The sequence below is a fragment of the Podarcis vaucheri genome, assembly GCF_965113315.1.
Source record: "Podarcis vaucheri genome assembly, chromosome: 5".
NCBI classification, from domain to species: domain Eukaryota; kingdom Metazoa; phylum Chordata; class Lepidosauria; order Squamata; family Lacertidae; genus Podarcis; species Podarcis vaucheri.
The window spans coordinates 1,961,175-1,983,819 of NC_138763.1; the positions used below are offsets into that span (position 1 = coordinate 1,961,175).

The window sequence follows — 22,645 nt, forward strand, 5'->3', positions numbered from 1 at the left end:
TTTGCTTCAGGATGAGAACAGAAATCGTGCTCCGGTGGCGCGGTGGCAGCGGGAGGCCCCCATTAGCTAAAGTGGTACCTCAGGCTAAGAACAGTTTCAGGTAAAGAACAGACCTCCAGAACGAATTAAGTTCTTAACCTGAGGTACCACTGTACTTGAAATACTATGAACAAGAAGAGCAGCTAGTCTGTCATTTTTTAGGGGGGAGACAGGGAAGCAGCTTAATGTCAGAACCACTACTAAGAAGAACTTTAGGATCCATATTAACGACTCTCATCCAATAGGTCTTGCCAGATGTTTCTGTGAGTCTGAGGATGTTCATGGAATTAGTGAATTGTAGAATTGTAGCGTTGGAAGGGACCCCAGGGGTCATCTAGTCCAAGCCCCTGGCCACCCAACCTCTGCTTAAAAACTTCCAAGGAAGGAGAGTCCATCACCTCTTGAGGTGGCCCCCTCCACTGTCAAACAGCTTTTACTGTCAAAAAGTTCTTCCTGGTTTTTAGTCAGAATAGGTTATCTCAACTGATCATGAAATCATGGAACTTCTGAGTTGGAAGAGACCCAAAGTATCATCTAGTCCAATCCAACCCTCTACAAGGCAGTCCAACCCCCTACCCTCTATTCCAACCCCCTACCCTCAACTAAATCCTCCATGAAGCATCTAGATGGCCAGCCAACCTCTGCTTAAAAACCTCCAGTGAAGAGGTCCACAACCTCTCGATGGAGTCCGTTCCCATGTCTAACAGCTCCAACCATGAGAAAGTTCTTCCTGAGGTTTAGTCAGAATCTCAGTTCTTGTAACTTTAATTCCTTTGTTCTGGACCTGCTCTCCAGAGGAGGAGGAGAAAGAAAGTTAGATGCATCTTCCATGTGACGACCATTCAAATATTTGAAGATGGCTCTCATATGGAAGATTCTGTCTCTGGTCAGCCTAACCTGACAGGTCAATTTCTTGCCAGAACAATGGGCCACATGTGAGCATCCCTTGAGTCTATTGATAGGGCTGTTGTCCAGATTTAGTACCGTATTTTTTGCTCTCACTTTTACCCTCCCAAAAAGTAAGGGGAAATGTGTGTGCGTCTTATGGAGCGAATGCAGGCTGCGCAGCTGTCAGGGGTTCAGAAGCAGAGACGCAGAGAAGGGTGGAAACAGAGAGCGAGGGGGAGGAAGCCGAAGGGAGAATGAGTGATGATGACGACCCGAGATCTCCAAGCCTAAGCAGTGAGTCAGAGGACTCCCAAAAGGGAGCCCCAGTGAGCAGAGCAAGGGGGGGATCCGGGGGGACACCCCAGGAGGAAGGGAACAGAGGAGATTCAGAGAGCAGCAGCTGGAAGTCGGGACCCACGCTCATAACTGAGGGCGGCAGCAGCTGGAAGTCGGGACCCACGCTCAAGACTGAGAGCAGCAGGGAGGAAGGTAGCCAGGCATCGGGTTCCGGAGGCTGTCAGCAGGAGGGAGGGCACGAGTCAGGGGTGGTCACGCCCTCCTCAGAGAGCGAGGCAACGGTTAAGAGGAAAGTAGAGAGTTGGGCGCGCGCGCCAAGTTCAAATGCAGCGGAAGCTGGAGCAGTAAGCAGCCCGGAGAGTGAGCCAGGTCCTAAAGCCCGCCGCAAGGAGGCAGAAGGATCAGGGGGGTCAGCGTCAGAGGAGAGTAGAAGGGAGGAGGCCCAGGGGGGCAGAAGGACCCAGAGACGTAGGGAGAGGCGAAGGAGGTGGAGCAAGGCTAGGGTATTAAGCTGGTGTGCAAGAGGCGGGGACTCAGACGGGTCTTCGCCGACCTAGAGCAGAAGGTGTAGAGCTGCACGCTGCAGTTCGGAAATGAAACCTGTAACTCAATAAAGACTCTTTTAAAGTGGACGCTGTGTGGCGTGGTCCTATGTGAGCTGGGACCTGGTAGCAGCTCTGACAGTAAGACCCGTCTCTTCAAAGCTTCAGAAACCTGAAACCTCGCAGCGGGAGCAGAAGCCGCTAGGGGAGGAAGAGGGGTGTCTGTAAGCGAGCTCACAAAGGTTAGCAAGATGACGGAAGAACAGAGGATCTCCGCGCTGCAAGAGGCAGTGACCCAGTTGTCCTCAGAGGTATTGGCTTCCAAGAAACGGGAGGAGGAGACTACAGCCGCCTACAGAGACCTACACGCCAGGTTTGAAATGCTTGTTAAGCAAGGGCAACCGGGACCCAGACCGGAGGGCGTGGGATTGGCACGGAGAGCAGGAGGGCTTGTGGCTCACTTCGATGGGACTTTGCAACAGTACCCTAATTTTAGAGCAGACGTAATGTGCGCACTGCAACTGCTGGCAAAAGACTTTAGAGATGAGGAAGAGAAGGTGGGGTTCATATTGTCCCATTTGCATGGGGATGCCAAAGCCTGGCTGCGCAATTTGTGGAGGGATAAAGATCCGGCGCTTCAGAATGCAGATGCCTTTATCAAAGCGATGGATGCGTGTTTTTTGTCTACTATTGATGTGGATCTTGCCAGACGGGAGATTCATGGACTAAAACAAGGGAGGGCGAGCGTCCGGCAGTATCACGCCCGATTTTTTGCGCTGGTCAGTGCTTTAGAATGGGATCGGGATTCGCCCCCTGTCAGAGACCTCTTCTGGGAGGGTCTAAGTTCAGCGGTTAAGGATGAAATTGCAAGGGGGGAGAGGCCCCGAAGCACGCAGGAGGTGGTCCAAAGGGCGCTGACTGTGGGGGTGAGGCTGGAAGAACGTCCATGGTGCAGAGATGAAGGACGTGGAGGGCGCGAAGCAGCGAGAAGTTTCTCTTTCGTTCCGAGGGAAGCAGCGCGTGCGCAATCCACACCTCCGCCAGGAGGGGGAGGGGAACCGATGGAGGTTGGAGGTGCAAGGGCTCAGTCAGCAGCCAGAGCCCTAGCACCGGCAGCAGTGAAAGCGAAGCCTCCTAGAGGGAACAGGAAGTGTTACATCTGCGAGGATCCAGGCCATTTGGCGAAGGAGTGTCCCCGGAGGCTCCACAAGCACACTGCAGCCTCAGCAATGGTGACTGCAGCAACGCAGCAAGGAGAACCACAGCAGGGAAACGACGATGTCTGGCTGGAGACGGAGGCACTGGGGCCCAGCCAGACGCATCTGTGAAGCAGTCCCCAGCAATCTTGCAACCCACGGATCCCCTCCCACCCAAACCAGTAGTGCAGCTCACAGCATCTCTCCAGCTACCCAACGGCGTCACTATCGAAGTGCCGCTTTCTGTGGATTCTGGAAGCAACGCAGACTTTATAGCGCAGAGCTTTGTGGAGCAGCACGCTATACAGCTATTGCCTGCCACTCTGCCCCTGCAAGTCGTCACAGTGGATGGCAGAGAGTTGCTAGGGGGGCAGGTGGTGAAGCAGACGCCACCGATGGTGATGCGCCTTGGCAACCACAGGGAAGTCATCAGTTTTAATGTCACCCAACTGTCGGACACGCCCATTGTGTTGGGCATGAGTTGGCTGGACAGGCACAGTCCGACACTGGCTTGGTACCAGAGACAACTGATCTTCGGCTCCTCTTATTGCGCAGAACACTGCATCCTGCCCCGACGGGAGGGAGAGGAGGAGGAATCACAACTGCAGTTGGGAACGTTGCAAGCGGTCCCCCACAAATACGCGAGCTTTTTGGAGGTCTTCTGCGAGAAGGAGGCGGACAAGCTACCCCCTCACCGGCCATATGACTGCAAGATTGACCTCCTACCGGGGGCGACGCTGCCGAAGGGGCGGCTATACTCCATGTCTGAAGATGAAATGCAGGAACTCAAACAGTTCATCGAGCATAATCTGGAGCGTGGCTTCATCAGAGAGTCCAAGGCAGTGGGGGGCAGTCCCGTTTTCTTCGTGAAAAAGAAAGACACGCCCCAAAAAAGACTAGTTGTGGACTACCGCCTTTTGAACCAGATGACCAAACCGTCTGATTACCCCATGCCCAGGATTGACGACCTCCTCGCGACGGTGCGCAAGGGACGCGTGTTCACCAAGTTGGACCTGCGAGGGGCGTACAATCTCATCCGCATGCGGGAGGGCGATGAGTGGAAGACGGCCATGTTCACACCGCTGGGCACCTACGAATACAGAGTTATGCCCTTTGGATTACAAAATGGCTCTCACTGTTTTCAAGCTTTTATGCATCACGTGTTGGAGGGACTCCTCTACAAGACATGCGTCTGCTTCCTGGATGACATCCTGATTTTCTCTGACTCGCAGCAAGCTCACGACCGAGACGTGAGGGAGGTGCTCAGCAGGTTGCAACAACATAGACTGTACGCCAAGCTGGAGAAGTGCCAGTTCGACACGACGGAGGTGGATTTCCTGGGATACAAGTTGTCGGACAAGGGGATAGCCATGGACAGCACCAAGGTTCGTGCGGTATTGGATTGGAAAAGCCCGCGCAACCGGAAGGAGGTCCAGCGGTTTGTCGGCTTCGCCAACTTCTATCGCAAGTTTATCAAGGGGTTCGCGATGCAGACGGCAGCAATTACGGACACGCTCAGCTCCAAAAAAAAGAAATTCATCTGGACGGAGCAGGCGGAACAGTCCTTTCAAGCGCTCAAGCATCTCTTCGCATCGGAGAAGCAACTGCTGCATATCGACCCCAGTAAACCGTTGAGGGTAGAGACAGACGCGTCAGACAGAGCCGTGGGAGCTGTCCTGCTGCAGCGAGACCCGCAGGGGGTGTGGCGGCCGGGAGCGTTCTACTCCAGAAAGCTCAGCAAGTCGGAGCAGAACTACACCATCTGGGACAGGGAGTTGCTGGCCATTCATGCAGCTTTCAAGGCGTGGAGGCACTTCCTAATCGGCGCCAAGCACACGGTGCAGGTCTGCACGGACCACAAGAATCTGGAGCACTGGCGCACGGCTCAGTTCCTGAACCAGAGGCAGATACGTTGGGCGGAGTTCTTTGCTGACTTCAATTTCCGAATAGAGTACGTCCCAGGCGACACCAACATCATGGCGGATGCACTGTCCCGAAAACCGCAATACCTAGAAGAGGTGACGCCAGCGGCGGCCATGCACATCTTCGCACCGACGGCGTGGGCGTGTGCCTCAGCTACAGTAGACCTGGATGCGGTGCGACGTGCATTGCGGGACGACTCATTCGCGCAAGACAAGATGGCGGAACTGCTCAGAGGCACGGCTACCACGGACGAGTTCCAGGTGCGGGACGGCTTGCTCCTACGCAAAGGGGCTGTCTATGTACCAGGAGACGACCTTCGCGCCAAGGTACTGCAACAGTTGCACGACGCACCCACGGCCGGTCACTTTGGCACAGAGAAAACGATGGAATTAGTCGCGAGAGACTTCTGGTGGCCCAGGCTGAGAGGAGAGGTCGCGGACTACGTCGCGAGGTGCGACACCTGCCAGAGGGCCAAGCCGGTACACAGACCACCGGCGGGACTGTTAGAACCGCTGCAAACACCGTTTGAACCGTGGGAGAGGGTGGCCCTGGACTTTGTGACGGATTTACCCAACTCGAGAGGCAAGACAGCTGTGCTAGTGGTGGTAGACTTGTTCACCAAGATGGCACATTTCATTCCGTGTGCGAAGGTGGCCACGGCGGAACAAACCGCCAAACTGTTCATAGATCACGTGTTCAAAGTGCATGGCCTGCCACGGTCTATCCTGTCCGACCGCGGACGCCAGTTCATCTCGTCTTTCTGGCAGAAGCTGATGGGTTTTCTAAATGTCAAGGTCAATCTGGCATCAGCAAGACACCCGCAGACCAACGGGCAAGCAGAGAGGGTCAATGCCATCATGCAGCAGTACCTGAGATGCTATGCCAATCAACAGCCTGCGACGTGGGTGGATTACCTGCCGCTAGCCGAGTTCGCTTACAACAACACGAAGCACGTGTCCACAGGAGTGACGCCGTTCTTTGCCAACAATGGGAGGAATCCCAGAACCTTCCCGGGACTGGAGAGAGTGGGGGAAGGAGAACCACAGACGGCGGACGCGTTCGCGTCAGAGCTGCAGGCGGTCCACGATCAACTCAGACGGCAGCTGGAGCTAGCTAAGCACGCCTACAAGGTGCAAGCTGACAAGCACAGGCGGGTTGGCGAAGTGATCCAAGTGGGAGACTGGGTCTGGTTGGCAGCCCACGCAGTGCCGACCAGGTCGCTTGCCAAGAAGAAGTTGGGGCACAAGCAGATCGGTCCGTACCAAGTCGAAGCGCAGATCAACCCGGTAGCCTTCCGACTGGCGCTGCCGGAGGGTTCCAGAATGCATCCGGTGTTCCACAGGTCGGTGCTCACTCCCTACAAGGCACCTCACAGGTTCCAGGAGCCAGGGACGGCGCCAAGTCCGCTCCGGGAACGGACGGAGACGCGGGAGGTGAAGCACCAGAACCGCATCAACGAGGTCACGGAGATTTTGGACTCCAGATGGGGGGAAGAGGGAGTCGAATACCTCTTAGCCAGAGAGGGCACCCGGGCCAGCGCCAATAGCTGGGTACCAGACTACGCTTTGGAGGAACCCCTGCTCAAGGACGAGTTTCATGCCCTCTTCCCACACAAACCCATGCCAGCGAGCTTCTTCGACGACTGGTTGTTCACACCCACACTTTCTTCCAGCACGTTCCATGGATTCGACTCAGAAGGGGAACCCGCACGGAGCACCCGTTCCCCAGAAGGTTCACCGGCAGGTTCGGCATCAGGCAACTCGTATTGGTGGGACGATCGACCAGAGGAGCGATGGCGCAGGAAGTGGCTGGAGATGCCAGGTCGAGCGACCGACGCAGAGACTGACATGGACGTGTTCGGGGAGGACCTCGGGTTCGAGCACGGCGGTACAGAGATGGAAGAGCAACAAGTCAACGTCGACGACCGCGAGGGGGAAGACTCGGAGGTCTTCAGTTGGCGGCCACCCACGGGGAGCGACCTGTATCCAGCATTCCCTCCCATGATGATGGAGCGCCCAGCACCCACACCTGACAGCGGGGAGGGGGGAAGGGGGGGCTTCGAGGGGGGGATGGATGTCAGGGGTTCAGAAGCAGAGACGCAGAGAAGGGTGGAAACAGAGAGCGAGGGGGAGGAAGCCGAAGGGAGAATGAGTGATGATGACGACCCGAGATCTCCAAGCCTAAGCAGTGAGTCAGAGGACTCCCAAAAGGGAGCCCCAGTGAGCAGAGCAAGGGGGGGATCCGGGGGGACACCCCAGGAGGAAGGGAACAGAGGAGATTCAGAGAGCAGCAGCTGGAAGTCGGGACCCACGCTCATAACTGAGGGCGGCAGCAGCTGGAAGTCGGGACCCACGCTCAAGACTGAGAGCAGCAGGGAGGAAGGTAGCCAGGCATCGGGTTCCGGAGGCTGTCAGCAGGAGGGAGGGCACGAGTCAGGGGTGGTCACGCCCTCCTCAGAGAGCGAGGCAACGGTTAAGAGGAAAGTAGAGAGTTGGGCGCGCGCGCCAAGTTCAAATGCAGCGGAAGCTGGAGCAGTAAGCAGCCCGGAGAGTGAGCCAGGTCCTAAAGCCCGCCGCAAGGAGGCAGAAGGATCAGGGGGGTCAGCGTCAGAGGAGAGTAGAAGGGAGGAGGCCCAGGGGGGCAGAAGGACCCAGAGACGTAGGGAGAGGCGAAGGAGGTGGAGCAAGGCTAGGGTATTAAGCTGGTGTGCAAGAGGCGGGGACTCAGACGGGTCTTCGCCGACCTAGAGCAGAAGGTGTAGAGCTGCACGCTGCAGTTCGGAAATGAAACCTGTAACTCAATAAAGACTCTTTTAAAGTGGACGCTGTGTGGCGTGGTCCTATGTGAGCTGGGACCTGGTAGCAGCTCTGACAGCAGCTATCCCAGAAGCCGGAACAGCTGCTTTCACTGTGCAGCGATCCCTCTTGCTGTTCTGGCTTCTGAGATTCAGAATATTTTTTTTCTTGTTTTCTTCCTCCAAAAACTAGGTGCGTCTTGTGGTCTGGTGCATCTTATAGAGTGAAAAATATGGTAATTTCAAAATGAGCCTCTGCCAGCAAAAATGTCAGTGTATCCTGGTGAGATAAACGCTGATTTGATTAATCTATTATTCCTAGCAAGGCTAACAAAGGAGTTGGGCTTATAATTTGTATTACGAATTGATCCCATCTTTGAGATGCTGAGAGCCAATGGAGGGTCCTTGAAGTCCCCCCTCTCTCCCTCTCCTCAGTGGCATAGCAAGGTCAGCTGGTACCCGGCGCAGAAAATTTTCCGTCACCCTGCCACACACATTGAAATTATTAAAAGAGGGAAAAATAAGAGACTGTAGCGGGATGTAATGGTTGCTGATCATATGTGCCAGCCCTGCGTTTAGCCTGGGCTTGGCATTTCATGTGCCAGCTGGGTTATCTTGGGAAGGGAGGCTCCGAAAGAATGGGCACTGATTTATACCTTCATTGTCTATGCTGGGCACAATTTTGGAACGAGAACCTTGCAAGGAAGAGGAGTTTGAATCAGATATGTAGTGAGGAATGTTAAAGTAAATGACCCAACGACCCTTCCATCTATATCTGACATGCTTTTAAAAGCGCATTTGTCAGAGCTGCTACCAGGTCCCAGCTCACATAGGACCACGCCACACAGCGTCCACTTTAAAAGAGTCTTTATTGAGTTACAGGTTTCATTTCCGAACTGCAGCGTGCAGCTCTACACCTTCTGCTCTAGGTCGGCGAAGACCCGTCTGAGTCCCCGCCTCTTGCACACCAGCTTAATACCCTAGCCTTGCTCCACCTCCTTCGCCTCTCCCTACGTCTCTGGGTCCTTCTGCCCCCCTGGGCCTCCTCCCTTCTACTCTCCTCTGACGCTGACCCCCCTGATCCTTCTGCCTCCTTGCGGCGGGCTTTAGGACCTGGCTCACTCTCCGGGCTGCTTACTGCTCCAGCTTCCGCTGCATTTGAACTTGGCGCGCGCGCCCAACTCTCTACTTTCCTCTTAACCGTTGCCTCGCTCTCTGAGGAGGGCGTGACCACCCCTGACTCGTGCCCTCCCTCCTGCTGACAGCCTCCGGAACCCGATGCCTGGCTACTTTCCTCCCTGCTGCTCTCAGTCTTGAGCGTGGGTCCCGACTTCCAGCTGCTGCCGCCCTCAGTTATGAGCGTGGGTCCCGACTTCCAGCTGCTGCTCTCTGAATCTCCTCTGTTCCCTTCCTCCTGGGGTGTCCCCCCGGATCCCCCCCTTGCTCTGCTCACTGGGGCTCCCTTTTGGGAGTCCTCTGACTCACTGCTTAGGCTTGGAGATCTCGGGTCGTCATCATCACTCATTCTCCCTTCGGCTTCCTCCCCCTCGCTCTCTGTTTCCACCCTTCTCTGCGTCTCTGCTTCTGAACCCCTGACATCCATCCCCCCCTCGAAGCCCCCCCTTCCCCCCTCCCCGCTGTCAGGTGTGGGTGCTGGGCGCTCCATCATCATGGGAGGGAATGCTGGATACAGGTCGCTCCCCGTGGGTGGCCGCCAACTGAAGACCTCCGAGTCTTCCCCCTCGCGGTCGTCGACGTGGACTTGTTGCTCTTCCATCTCTGTACCGCCGTGCTCGAACCCGAGGTCCTCCCCGAACACGTCCATGTCAGTCTCTGCGTCGGTCGCTCGACCTGGCGTCTCCAGCCACTTCCTGCGCCATCGCTCCTCTGGTCGATCGTCCCACCAATATGAGTTGCCTGATGCCGAACCTGCCGGTGAACCTTCTGGGGAACGGGTGCTCCGTGCGGGTTCCCCTTCTGAGTCGAATCCATGGAACGTGCTGGAAGAAAGTGTGGGTGTGAACAACCAGTCGTCGAAGAAGCTCGCTGGCATGGGTTTGTGTGGGGGACCGCTTGCAACGTTCCCAACTGCAGTTGTGATTCCTCCTCCTCTCCCTCCCGTCGGGGCAGGATGCAGTGTTCTGCGCAATAAGAGGAGCCGAAGATCAGTTGTCTCTGGTACCAAGCCAGTGTCGGACTGTGCCTGTCCAGCCAACTCATGCCCAACACAATGGGCGTGTCCGACAGTTGGGTGACATTAAAACTGATGACTTCCCTGTGGTTGCCAAGGCGCATCACCATCGGTGGCGTCTGCTTCACCACCTGCCCCCCTAGCAACTCTCTGCCATCCACTGTGACGACTTGCAGGGGCAGAGTGGCAGGCAATAGCTGTATAGCGTGCTGCTCCACAAAGCTCTGCGCTATAAAGTCTGCGTTGCTTCCAGAATCCACAGAAAGCGGCACTTCGATAGTGACGCCGTCGGGTAGCTGGAGAGATGCTGTGAGCTGCACTACTGGTTTGGGTGGGAGGGGATCCGTGGGTTGCAAGATTGCTGGGGACTGCTTCACAGATGCGTCTGGCTGGGCCCCAGTGCCTCCGTCTCCAGCCAGACATCGTCGTTTCCCTGCTGTGGTTCTCCTTGCTGCGTTGCTGCAGTCACCATTGCTGAGGCTGCAGTGTGCTTGTGGAGCCTCCGGGGACACTCCTTCGCCAAATGGCCTGGATCCTCGCAGATGTAACACTTCCTGTTCCCTCTAGGAGGCTTCGCTTTCCCTGCTGCCGGTGCTAGGGCTCTGGCTGCTGACTGAGCCCTTGCACCTCCAACCTCCATCGGTTCCCCTCCCCCTCCTGGCGGAGGTGTGGATTGCGCACGCGCTGCTTCCCTCGGAACGAAAGAGAAACTTCTCGCTGCTTCGCGCCCTCCACGTCCTTCATCTCTGCACCATGGACGTTCTTCCAGCCTCACCCCCACAGTCAGCGCCCTTTGGACCACCTCCTGCGTGCTTCGGGGCCTCTCCCCCCTTGCCATTTCATCCTTAACCGCTGAACTTAGACCCTCCCAGAAGAGGTCTCTGACAGGGGGCGAATCCCGATCCCATTCTAAAGCACTGACCAGCGCAAAAAATCGGGCGTGATACTGCCGGACGCTCGCCCTCCCTTGTTTTAGTCCATGAATCTCCCGTCTGGCAAGATCCACATCAATAGTAGACAAAAAACACGCATCCATCGCTTTGATAAAGGCATCTGCATTCTGAAGCGCCGGATCTTTATCCCTCCACAAATTGCGCAGCCAGGCTTTGGCATCCCCATGCAAATGGGACAATATGAACCCCACCTTCTCTTCCTCATCTCTAAAGTCTTTTGCCAGCAGTTGCAGTGCGCACATTACGTCTGCTCTAAAATTAGGGTACTGTTGCAAAGTCCCATCGAAGTGAGCCACAAGCCCTCCTGCTCTCCGTGCCAATCCCACGCCCTCCGGTCTGGGTCCCGGTTGCCCTTGCTTAACAAGCATTTCAAACCTGGCGTGTAGGTCTCTGTAGGCGGCTGTAGTCTCCTCCTCCCGTTTCTTGGAAGCCAATACCTCTGAGGACAACTGGGTCACTGCCTCTTGCAGCGCGGAGATCCTCTGTTCTTCCGTCATCTTGCTAACCTTTGTGAGCTCGCTTACAGACACCCCTCTTCCTCCCCTAGCGGCTTCTGCTCCCGCTGCGAGGTTTCAGGTTTCTGAAGCTTTGATGAGACGGGTCTTACTGTCAGAGCTGCTACCAGGTCCCAGCTCACATAGGACCACGCCACACAGCGTCCACTTTAAAAGAGTCTTTATTGAGTTACAGGTTTCATTTCCGAACTGCAGCGTGCAGCTCTACACCTTCTGCTCTAGGTCGGCGAAGACCCGTCTGAGTCCCCGCCTCTTGCACACCAGCTTAATACCCTAGCCTTGCTCCACCTCCTTCGCCTCTCCCTACGTCTCTGGGTCCTTCTGCCCCCCTGGGCCTCCTCCCTTCTACTCTCCTCTGACGCTGACCCCCCTGATCCTTCTGCCTCCTTGCGGCGGGCTTTAGGACCTGGCTCACTCTCCGGGCTGCTTACTGCTCCAGCTTCCGCTGCATTTGAACTTGGCGCGCGCGCCCAACTCTCTACTTTCCTCTTAACCGTTGCCTCGCTCTCTGAGGAGGGCGTGACCACCCCTGACTCGTGCCCTCCCTCCTGCTGACAGCCTCCGGAACCCGATGCCTGGCTACTTTCCTCCCTGCTGCTCTCAGTCTTGAGCGTGGGTCCCGACTTCCAGCTGCTGCCGCCCTCAGTTATGAGCGTGGGTCCCGACTTCCAGCTGCTGCTCTCTGAATCTCCTCTGTTCCCTTCCTCCTGGGGTGTCCCCCCGGATCCCCCCCTTGCTCTGCTCACTGGGGCTCCCTTTTGGGAGTCCTCTGACTCACTGCTTAGGCTTGGAGATCTCGGGTCGTCATCATCACTCATTCTCCCTTCGGCTTCCTCCCCCTCGCTCTCTGTTTCCACCCTTCTCTGCGTCTCTGCTTCTGAACCCCTGACAGCATTGTTTTACGCTCACATACAGATGAGGAAAAAACTGAGGTTTGCATTCAGAAAGTCCTGAATTCAATCTCTGGCTTCTCTGAGTAGGGCTGCGAGACACTCCCTGCCTGAAACCCTGGGGATTTAGAATCATAGAATCATAGAGTTGGAAGAGACCACAAGGGCCATCAAGTCCAACCCCCTGCCAAGCAGGAAACACCTTCAGAGCACTCCTGACATATGGTTGTCAAGCCTCTGCTTAAAGACCTCCAAAGTAGGAGACTCCACCACACTCCTTGGCAGCAAATTCCACTGTCGAACAGCTCTTACTGTCAGGAAGTTCTTCCTAATGTTTAGGTGGAATCTTCTTTCTTGTAGTTTGGATCCATTGCTCTGTGTCTGCTTCTCTGGAGCAGCAGAAAACAACCTTTCTCCCTCCTCTATGTGACATCCTTTTATATATTTGAACATGGCTATCATATCACCCCTTAACCTCCTCTTCTCCAGGCTAAACATGCCCAGCTCCCTTAGCCGTTCCTCATAAGGCATCGTTTCCAGGACTTTGACCATTTTGGTTGCCCTCCTCTGGACACGGTCCAGTTTGTCAGTGTCCTTCTTGAACTGTGGTGCCCAGAACTGGACACAGTACTCCAGGTGAGGTCTGACCAGAGCAGAATACAGTGGCACTATTACTTCCCTTGATCTAGATGCTATACTCCTATTGATGCAGCCCAGAATTGCATTGGCTTTTTTAGCTGCCGCATCACACTGTTGGCTCATGTCAAGCTTGTGGTCAACCAAGACTCCTAGATCCTTTTCACATGTACTGCTCTCAAGCCAGGTGTCCCCCATCTTGTATTTGTGCCCCTCATTTTTCCCCCCCAAGTGCAATACTTTACATTTCTCCCTGTTAAAATTTTTCTTGTTTGTTTTGGCCCAGTTCTCTAATCTGTCAAGGTCGTTTTGAAGTGTGATCCTGTCCTCTGGGGTGTTAGCCACCCCTCCCAGTTTGGTGTCACCTGCAAATTTGATCAGGATTTTGCTGCTGTATTGAGCTACGTGAGCTTAGTATAGAGCAGATGAGTCTGACTCGGTCCAGAGCAGGTTCCTATGCTCAGCTTCCTTTGAACCAAGAGTGGTGCATGCCTTGGTAGCTCAACTGGTAGAGCACGGGACGCTTAGCCTTGGGGTCGTGGGTTCTGGTCCCATGTTGGGCAAAAGTTGCAGGGGTTGGACTTGATGACTTCTGTGGTCCCTTCCAACTCTATGATTCTATTAGGTTGTAATTTCTGGACTCCAGCAAAATGTTACCAGAAGGAAATAACAAATGCAGACAACTGCTGGAGATGTGGGAGTAAAAATGCAAACTTAGACCATATGATGATTAACTGCCCGATGATAAGATCATTTTGGTGCGAGGTGAGGATATATATATAACTAGAGAATTTTTTTAAAAAATTGTTATTTAGGGGAATTTAATTTAATTCTAAATTATATACGAGAATTATATACCAGAAAAGTGGGAGATTACAAAGGGTCAAAAAAATGGATGTACTGTGCCATATTAGAAGCAAAAAAAACCAAACCTGTTTTGATGAACTGGAAGGGCCACAAAAAGATTCCATTGAGCACATGGATTGACAATATGGACAGACTAGCTACATACAAGAATTGCATGTCGACAGAAATTAAGAATGGATAAATATGAAGAAATCTGGAAGGAATACTTAAGCAATAAGGCGGACAGTGGTGGCAAGTAGGGGGAGGAGAGGTGGGGAAATTGTGTTTAAAAGGTGTAGTTATAGGTATATCAGTACTCAAATCTGAATTGTTAAATTGTGTTATTAGTGTTATTGTGATTTTTGTTGCATGTGTTTTTTGTGATTGTTGTTTGTATTGAAAAAATGATTAAATAATTTTTTTAAAAAAAACCTGGGTTTATTTATACTCTGCCCCCCCTACTCAATCTGCTTGCCAACTCCCCACTTCTCCAAATCAACCCCCTAAAATTTCCCCTTTGACTCCCGTGAAAGTGCCAAACCTTCTTTCCCCCTTCCTAACTCTGTTTCTGAAGCCGCTTCTCTTCTGTTCTGCAGCCCCACTTGGCACCCCTTTGGGTTCCCTGCCAACTGTACAGTTCTATGATTCCGTGGCCTCAGATGGGGCAGAATCTCCTTCTCTCCTTCCCTGAAGACCTTTAGGCAGAAGGTTGGCTGACCATCCCATCAAGGGTGCTTTAGCTGTTGCGCCTGCATTGCAGAGGGTTGGACTAGATGACTCTCGGAGTTCCTATGGTTTTATGATACTTTAGTAGCTGTTGCCACGTTTTTGTCAACTGGTGAGGCACTCTTGCACAATAATGGAACAAAAAAAAAAAAAAATAGAGAGTGGATGTCGTGGGGGTGAACCCAAAACATTTCTGGTGTGAAAATTTAATAGATTTCAGTAGGAAGCTGGTGTGTGTGTGTGTGTGTGTGTGTGTGTGTGTGTGTGTGTGTGTGTAGTGCATTCTGGGCACAAAGGAAGCCATACAGTCGTACCTCAGGTTACAGACTCTTCAGGTTATAGACGCTACAGTTTACAGACTCCGCTAACCCAGAAATAGTACATCAGGTTAAGAACTTTGCATCAGGATAAGAACAGAAATCGCGTGGCAGCAGCGGGAGGCCCCATTAGATAAAGTGGTACCTCAGGTGAAGAACATTTTCAGGTTAAGAACGGACCTCCAGAACGAATTAAGTTCTTAACTTGAGGCACCACTGTACATCCAGTCCACCCTGAAACTTTTGCAGGTGTAGAATATTGTAAGTAGGATTGGTTAGGACCACCCAGATACCCCCAGACCACAAATTGCCATGAATGCAAAATAATAATAAAACTTCTAGAGGGGTCCTGTGCAGTATCAAACATTTTCATCACACTCGAGTTTATAGTGTAATATGATTCCCTCTCATATTCGAAAACTGATGTTCTGTGATCTGCAAGAGAAAACAAGACATCTGTATGGTGCTATTTGAAGAAAAAGCTAACTATTATGCATTTTGGAGGGTATTTGAATGATGAGCATGAAATAACTATGCAAGATGCCCGCAGATGGATCTTCCTGGTGAAATTCTCCCCATGGCTGGTGCTGCCCCCTCAGTCGAGCAAGCTGACTATTCTGCAAAGGCTTGAAGAAGGGAGACGCACTTAATTCGGGTGATGAATCCGTATTGGAGTGCAGAGGGCTAGTAATGTCCTTTCCTTTCCTTTTTCAGAGATTCCTCGAAGGAGAAAAAAAGGAGACCCACGTTTTGTGAGCGAATAAAGAAATCTTACGTTGCTTCTCAAGTTCGCCAGTATCTGTGGTTTGATTACAAAAATCTGAGCTGTACATTCAGTTTAGAAATTCACCCCGCTCCCCCCCCCTTTTTACCCTCCATTCAAACCTAGATGCCACCTTGCGAGGTCAGCATCACCCAGAACCAAGAAAAAGGGGGACCTGACAGAACAGCAGCGCACCTTGATGTCGTTCACCTCCACCTTGCACTGAAACCCTTCAGGGTGAAAAAGGTGCCCCCCCCGAAAAGAAGTGGGGAGCTGCTGACTTCTTGCTGGCCCAGTGGAGAAAAAGAAATGGTTGGATTTGACATCCTTTGGTTCCAACAAGGGACCGCAGCTTCTTAGCCTTCCCCATCTCTCGCTTGGAGTTCCTTCTGTCCAGTTTCGGCATCCAGACCAGGAAATTCGCTTTAGGATCAAAGATGCTCCGTTGCCTCCTTGATTTGCCTAAAGTTAATCGCCAGGTAGCCCAGCGCTGCTTCCCAACAAACTGGCCCAAGCGATCCCGACTCTTCTCTGGCAGGAGAGAAGCTTTTGCAGATTGCAAGGCGCAACTCTGCCCCCTCCCTCCCTCCCTCTCTCCTCCCTCCCTCTCTCCCTCCTTCTCTCTTTCTCCTTCCATTCCCCCCTTCCTTGCGAGGAGGACCTGGGCCAGGGCTCCCTCTCGCTCGCGCTCTCTCGTCACCACTTTGACAGCTTCGCACCAAATCGGACGGCAGGGCGCAGGAGGCGTCGCGCGGGGGCCACTCTCCGCTGGATTAGAACTCGCCTCCTGCTCCTCGACCGTCCCGTCCCGTCGCGGGGCTGCCGGCTGGAGAAGGCTCCCCGGAGTTGGAAGGGGAGGGCGGGGGGACGACCGGATCCCGACCCCAACCTGCCAGATGGTAAGCCGGGAAGGGGTCCTTTTGGGCAGGGTCTCTCTCTTGGTGTGGGTGGGTGGGTGTTTTCTGCATGCCAACTCCCGGGATGTGCTGGCTAGCGAGCGAGGCGTGTGTGTCACTGTCCGGGGAGTTTGGACGGGCTCGGATTCCAGAAGCCCAAGGGAGAAGCAACTCGGCAGCTCCCCCCCCCCCGCGCGCCACTCGACGTGGGCGCCTCCGGCAGGACGCCCGGTGAGAAAGGCGCTAGTAAGGGACCGAGGGGGTCATTCGTGGGGGCGCTTCCTGCGGGTGGTGGTGGGGAATGCTTTGGCAGAGTCCGCCCCGTCTAAGCCCGCCAGCTGCCCGCCCGTCACCTCTAGGCAGGCGCGGTACAGGGCACTTTTTTGGGTAGGGGGCTTGCAGTTGCAAAGAGGGCCCGTAGGGGAGGCAAAAGGTGCGCCCCTAGCAATTTCCCAGTCCAAGGGCGCCCCTTGCCTACCATCGTGAGGGGCACCAGGTGGAAGACGTGTTGTTGGGGGGGGGGAGCTGGAGGGTATGTGCGTGTGCCTGAGGGTTTCAGACCCTCCTTCCGGATCCCGTCAAAGGGTCCTGGGCGCGCAGCCCGACAGAGGAGCCCCCGCCCCGCCGTCGAGGGGGGTTTATCCGCTCCTCCCTCTCACCCCACCCCTCTTCTTCCCTCCCGGCAGAGCAGCGCCGCGCCCTGCCCAGAGCTGCCGCCGACCTTCGCGGGGGGCCCCGTCTGCGCCCGCCCCTGGGCCCACTCGACGTCAGCGGCGGCAAAGGTTGCCCCGGAGACGTGGCTCGACGCCGTCTGGACGGGACTCCTGGACGACGACGAGGCACCGGGCAGCAGCAGCAGCAGCACCACCGCCGGTAAGGAAGAGCCGTCCGACGGCCGGACAGGCGCGGCGCGGGCGCGCAGGCGAGAGGAGGCGGAGGAGCGCTTGGCCCGCCCCCTCCAGCCTCCTCCTCCTCCTCCTCCGGCCGCTGCGCTCGCAGCTTCGCACTCTCCGTCGGGGAGCGCGCCAGGTAGGAAGGCGCTAGGGCTTCCCTGGCTCCCTGCGGCGGCGCATGCATGCAGCAGGGACCTGTCTGCGGTTCCCAAATCAGTTAGTTGGAAGGGACCCACTTGGGCGTGGAGAAAGTGGACGGAGTAAAGCACGTCTCCCTCTCGCGTAACACAAAAACCCATGAAGCGGAGCGTGGGAAGATCCAGGACAGATGAAAGTCCTTCCTCTTGCAGTGCATAGGTAACCTGTGGAACTCCTTGCCACGGGAGGAAGAGATGACCACCCGCTTTGATGGCTTTAAAAGAGGATCAGGCAAATTCATGGAGGAGGAGAGGGTTATAGATGGCTACTAGCCAAACTGGAGGGACACGGGTGGCGCTGTGGGTTAAACCACAGAGCCTAGGACTTGCCGATCAGAAGGTTGGTGGTTCGAATCCCCGCCGTGGGGTGAGCTCCTGTTGCTCGGTCTCAGCTCCTTCCAACCTAGCAGTGCGAAAGCATGTCAAAGTGTAAGTAGATAAATAGGTACCGCTCCAGCAGGAAGGTAAGCAGCGTTTCTGTGTGCTGCTCTGGTTCACCAGAAGCAGCTCAGTCCTGCTGGCCACATGACCCGGAAGCTGTATGCTGGCTCTCTTGGCCAGTAAAGCGAGATGAGCGCAGCAACCCCAGAGTTGGTCACGACTGGACTTAAGGGTCAGGGGTCCCTTTACCTTTACCTCTAGCCAAACTGGCTATGCTCTGCCTTTATATCTTTCCAGAAACGCCCCCTGAACTGGTACCAGCTAGAATCTTCTTTCTTGGTCTCCTCTCCCCTTTAGAAAGCCCACATGGGATTTCACTTCGAGCATCAAAAAACTAGTGATTCCTTCACAGCATCAATGCTGTGTGTCTTCAGTCTGACAGAGGAACATAAGAAGAGACTGTTGGAGCAGCCCAAAGGCCCATCTAGTCCTGCGTCCTGTACTTGCAGTGGCTGAACAAGGCCCTTTATGGGAAGCGCACAAGCAGGATTCGAACACAAGAGCAACTCTCCCCTCCTGGGGTTTCCAGCCACTGGTCTTCAGGAGCATTTCTGCTTCTGATTGTAGACTCAGAGTAGACCCATCCTGACTAGGAGCCAGCCATCTGTGAATTTCTCTAATTCTCTTTTCAAGCCAGCCAAGTTTGTTGCCAACACTGCTTCCTGTGGCAGGGAGTTCCATAAGTTAATTATGCATTTTTAAACATTTATTTTGTTTTATCCTAGTAAATGATTACACACACACACACACACACAAGCAAAACCTCAAAGCAGTTGTTTCAGAACAATTCACTGCCTGGAAGTCCAAATCAGAAAAGCACTTCTGCAATGCCGAGGCTCCAGGCTTGACTAGAATCAGAGGGCGCTTGTCTTCCTTTCACCCACCGCCAGCAAAGTTAGGACAAGGACTGCAAAAATGGTGGTCTCTGTGCCAAGCCGAGCAGAGGCGGATCCATCAGGTCAGATGGGGCGTTGCCCCACCAGCCCCAGCTGGTCCCCACATCCTTGCTTCCATTCTTACTACCAGAGGATGGCTCTGGCGCCACCTACTGCTGACCTCCGTGTCTTCTGCCCTATCTGTCTCTCTCTTTCCCATCTGGAGGTGCCTGTCTGGGGATCCTCAGGTCTGGACCGTTTTCACACACGAATACCCCATCCTGTAGAATTTCATTCGTTATATTTTATCTGCACGATCAGAACAAATTTCAGGAACCAAAACATTGCATTGAAAAGTGTGATTCTCAAGCTGCCTGGCCCCAAAATGGCAACCAGGCATTCTGTTTTGATGACTGTAACCCAGGTTTAAGGAGCCATTTGGTGCCTAGCTAACATATCTGAGTTTCTGAATTCCTGACCTAGCAGGAATTATTTAGCTGTGATTTCTGCATTGCCCAGGGTTGGACTAGATGACCCCTGGTGTCCCTTCCAAATTTACAATTGTACAATGGTTCTTCTTATGTTCTTTGATCTCCCTCCTCTACCTTTTCTCTCTACACTGATTTCCTCCTTGGTATGTCTGGTCGCTCCCGGATAAGTCTGAGGCTGGCAACACTATCATGTCCCTTATTTTATTTTATTTTATTTTATTTTATTTTATTTTATTTTATTTTATTTTATTTTATTTTATTTTATTTTATTTTTATTTTATTTTATACTATACTATACTATACTATACTATACTATACTATACTATACTATACTATACTATACTGTGGCTTCTTCCTGTCGGCAGAGCATCACCAGTGATGGCTTCGCACACCTGATTCTCATGCACAGACCTGTTTCCTTGCACAAGAGCACCATCTCCACGCCCCTCTTGCATCCTGGGCCCCTCTCCTTTTGCAAATTAAGCCCTGGAGAGGACTCCTTGGACTCTAAATTGCCCCCAAGATCCACTTGCGTCTCTCCCCACACACTTGCCTCCCAGGCCAATTAACCCTTCTGCTCCTGGGAACAAATGTCATGGCGGCAGGAGTCCCGAGGTTTCTGAGCGGGGGCGAAGGGCTTGTGGGAACCAGCCCCTCAAGGGGCGCAAGAGAGGGGCTGTGTTGCCTTTGTGGTCTGAGTGGGCCTTGAAAGGTACTCCAGGCCTCTCCAGCTCCTCTTGGTTCTGGGATGCCAAGAACAGCTCAGAATGGGGATGTTTGGCAAACTGCAGCAGAGAGCTTGGTGATCAAGTATTATTTAGGGGACAGAATTCATTTTTAATGGGGAAAGAGGGAGGGGTGGGCTTTCTCTTGGGATGGACTGTGCAGCCACCACACCGGACTGTAGCTCAGAAGACGCCGTTGCCATATGCGGCAGCCCTGTTAAAGCATCTTTGCTGTTGCCCACTTACAGTCCAGCCAGAATCAAGGTTCTTCTATTAATCGACAAAGCCCTGAGCAACTTTGGCCCAGGGTGCCTGAACTCTGATATCCCAGTTCCATCACTGAGATCACCTGCAGGAGCATCAGTGGGGGCAGCGATGCTTCTGAGTGTCAGCTTCTGGAAAGCACAGGACAGGAGAGTTGTTCTTGCACTTGAATCCTGCTTGCTGGTTTTCCACAGTCACCTGGTCAGCCACTGTGAGAACACGATGCTGGACTAAATGGGATCCATTGGCCTGATCCAGGCTTTTCTCAGGTTCTTAGGAGTGCCATTGGTCATTCCGCAAGTTGGCGAGACTCGTTTGACAGCAGCGAGAAACCAAGCGTCTAGTGCAGTGATGGCCAAACCTGGCCCTCCAGCCGTTTTGGGACTACAACTCCCATCATACCTAGCTAACAGGACTAGTGGTCAGGGGATGATGGGAATTGTAGTCCCAAAACAGCTGGAGGGCCAAGTTTGGCCGCCACTGGTCTAGTGTCATTGGTCCAGCCCTGTGGAACTCCCTGCCACTGGAAATTCAGCAGGCACCTTGTGTGCCAACTTTTAAATGCCTACTGAAAACTTTTCTGTTCCACCTGGCCTGTGCAGGAGTATGCCCTTCCACAATGGTAAATTGATGTCTTTAAAAAAAATTGAGACTTTTGTCTTGATCCATTAAGATCCAGTCAAGCACCTGCAGATATAGAATAATAGAATTGGAAGGCACCCCAGGGGTCATCTAGGGAAGCTTTTAATGTATGATATTTTAATGTTTTTTTGGTTTCTGTGGAAGCCGCCCAGAGTGGCTGGGGAAACCCAGCCAGATGGGCGGGGTACAAATAATAAATTATTATTATTATTATTATTATTATTATTATTATTATTATTATTATTATTATAGTCCAACCCCCTGCAAGGCAGGAATCTCAGCTAAAGCATCCACTTCTTCAGATGATACAGAGGAAAAATAAGTGAATGGGTGTGTGGGTTCCCTGCCCCCCTTTGAGGGGAACCCAACATGCATGAAGGTTTCATTCATCCTCACATTCTTGTAACCCTCAATTCCAGCTCTCTGATTTCTTTGATCTCTCTCTGTTGCTGCAGATCATTTCTGCAATTTGGGCATCTCCCTCCAAGACGATGCGGGGTCTGGAGACCAGCTCTCCACGCAGCTCTACAGGAACAAACAGGTAACAATTGTGAATCTACACCAGTCTGCAATTAGGCTGGGATTTTGATGCCGAAAACCGGGGTTTATTTATTGCAGCTGAATTCGGAGGATGCGTGAGAATATCAGTTTAAGCATTGCTGGCCAGTGTTACAGCGCAGATCACCTGCCCCAAGGTATAAAAATGCAGCTGGAATGACTTTTGAAGGGGACCCTTTTATTTCTCTTGCCTTGTTGAAATCCCCTCTGAAAATGGAGAAGGAGATGAACTGGTAACCCCGCATTGTGATGGAGCTAATCCTGTGTGTTTAATCCCTGCGCATTGTTCGCTGTTGACTTTCCCCTCCTTCCTGCACACATTTTTGTGCCTTTGTGGTTATGTTTTTCAAAGGAATCTCCTCAAATGCACGGCGAGAGAATAGAAAAAGTCAGAAGTGAGTCTGGGACAGTCATACTCCTGATCTCCTTGGCTCCCCCGGGTTCCCTGATGGGTGTTGGGTTCCAAAGGCACCCGTGCAAAGTTAGCAGTTTGGCTTACAGGGCCGCGGAGCTTTCCGTCCTCACCCTTCTCTGTGTTCCGCAGCTTCAAGACACCCTCTTGCAGAAGGAGGAAGAGCTGGCCAGGCTGCAGGAGGAGAACAACCACCTCAGGCAGTTCCTGAACTCCGCTCTGGTCAAGCAGTTAGAGGAGAAAACCAAGGTAACCAGGGCAGGGAGAAACAGAGAGGGGGGGGGAGAGAGAGATCACAGCCTTCGCGACATAGCCATGTGACCCATTCAGAACATAAGAACATTCTTTGCTCTACAGTGGTATCTTGGTTCTCGAATGGCTTGACTCCCGAATAAATTGGCTTTTGAACGCTGCAAACCGGGAAGTGAGTGTTCCGGTTTGCAAATGTTTTTCAGAAGCTGAACGTCCGATGCAGCTTCCACAGCTTCCAATTATGTGCAGGAAACTCCTGCAGCAAATCGGAATCAGCGCCTTGGTTTTCGAACCCTTTTGGGAGTCGAATGGACTCATGGAACGGATTGAATTCGAGACCCAAGGTACCACTGTATTTCTGTACTCCAGGCATAATTTTATAAACTTCTGTCCTGCCCCTCTTAGTTGCCTTGTCTCTAAACTAAAAAGTCTCAAATGCTGATCGTTCCTCACTTCGTTCCCTTGATCATTTTGGAGGTGAGG

At 53.2% G+C, this 22,645-nt stretch overlaps 1 protein-coding gene and 1 long non-coding RNA gene across 2 annotated transcripts in view; both read left to right on the plus strand.

Moving 5' to 3' along the window:
* The window catches only part of LOC309533325, a 428,448-nt gene that overhangs the window by 178,608 nt on the left and 227,195 nt on the right, over positions 1–22,645 (plus strand). The window lies entirely within an intron of this gene.
* GMNC (geminin coiled-coil domain containing) overlaps positions 1–22,645 on the plus strand; it is a gene marked incomplete at its 5' end in the record, with an annotated part of 56,162 nt that overhangs the window by 31,262 nt on the left and 2,255 nt on the right. Inside the window, 4 exons of the mRNA XM_082222990.1 lie at positions 16,228–16,415; positions 17,099–17,441; positions 21,387–21,481; positions 22,043–22,159. Coding sequence (XP_082079116.1) covers positions 16,228–16,415; positions 17,099–17,441; positions 21,387–21,481; positions 22,043–22,159 — 743 coding nt within the window. The remainder of the gene's footprint in view (positions 1–16,227; positions 16,416–17,098; positions 17,442–21,386; positions 21,482–22,042; positions 22,160–22,645) is intronic.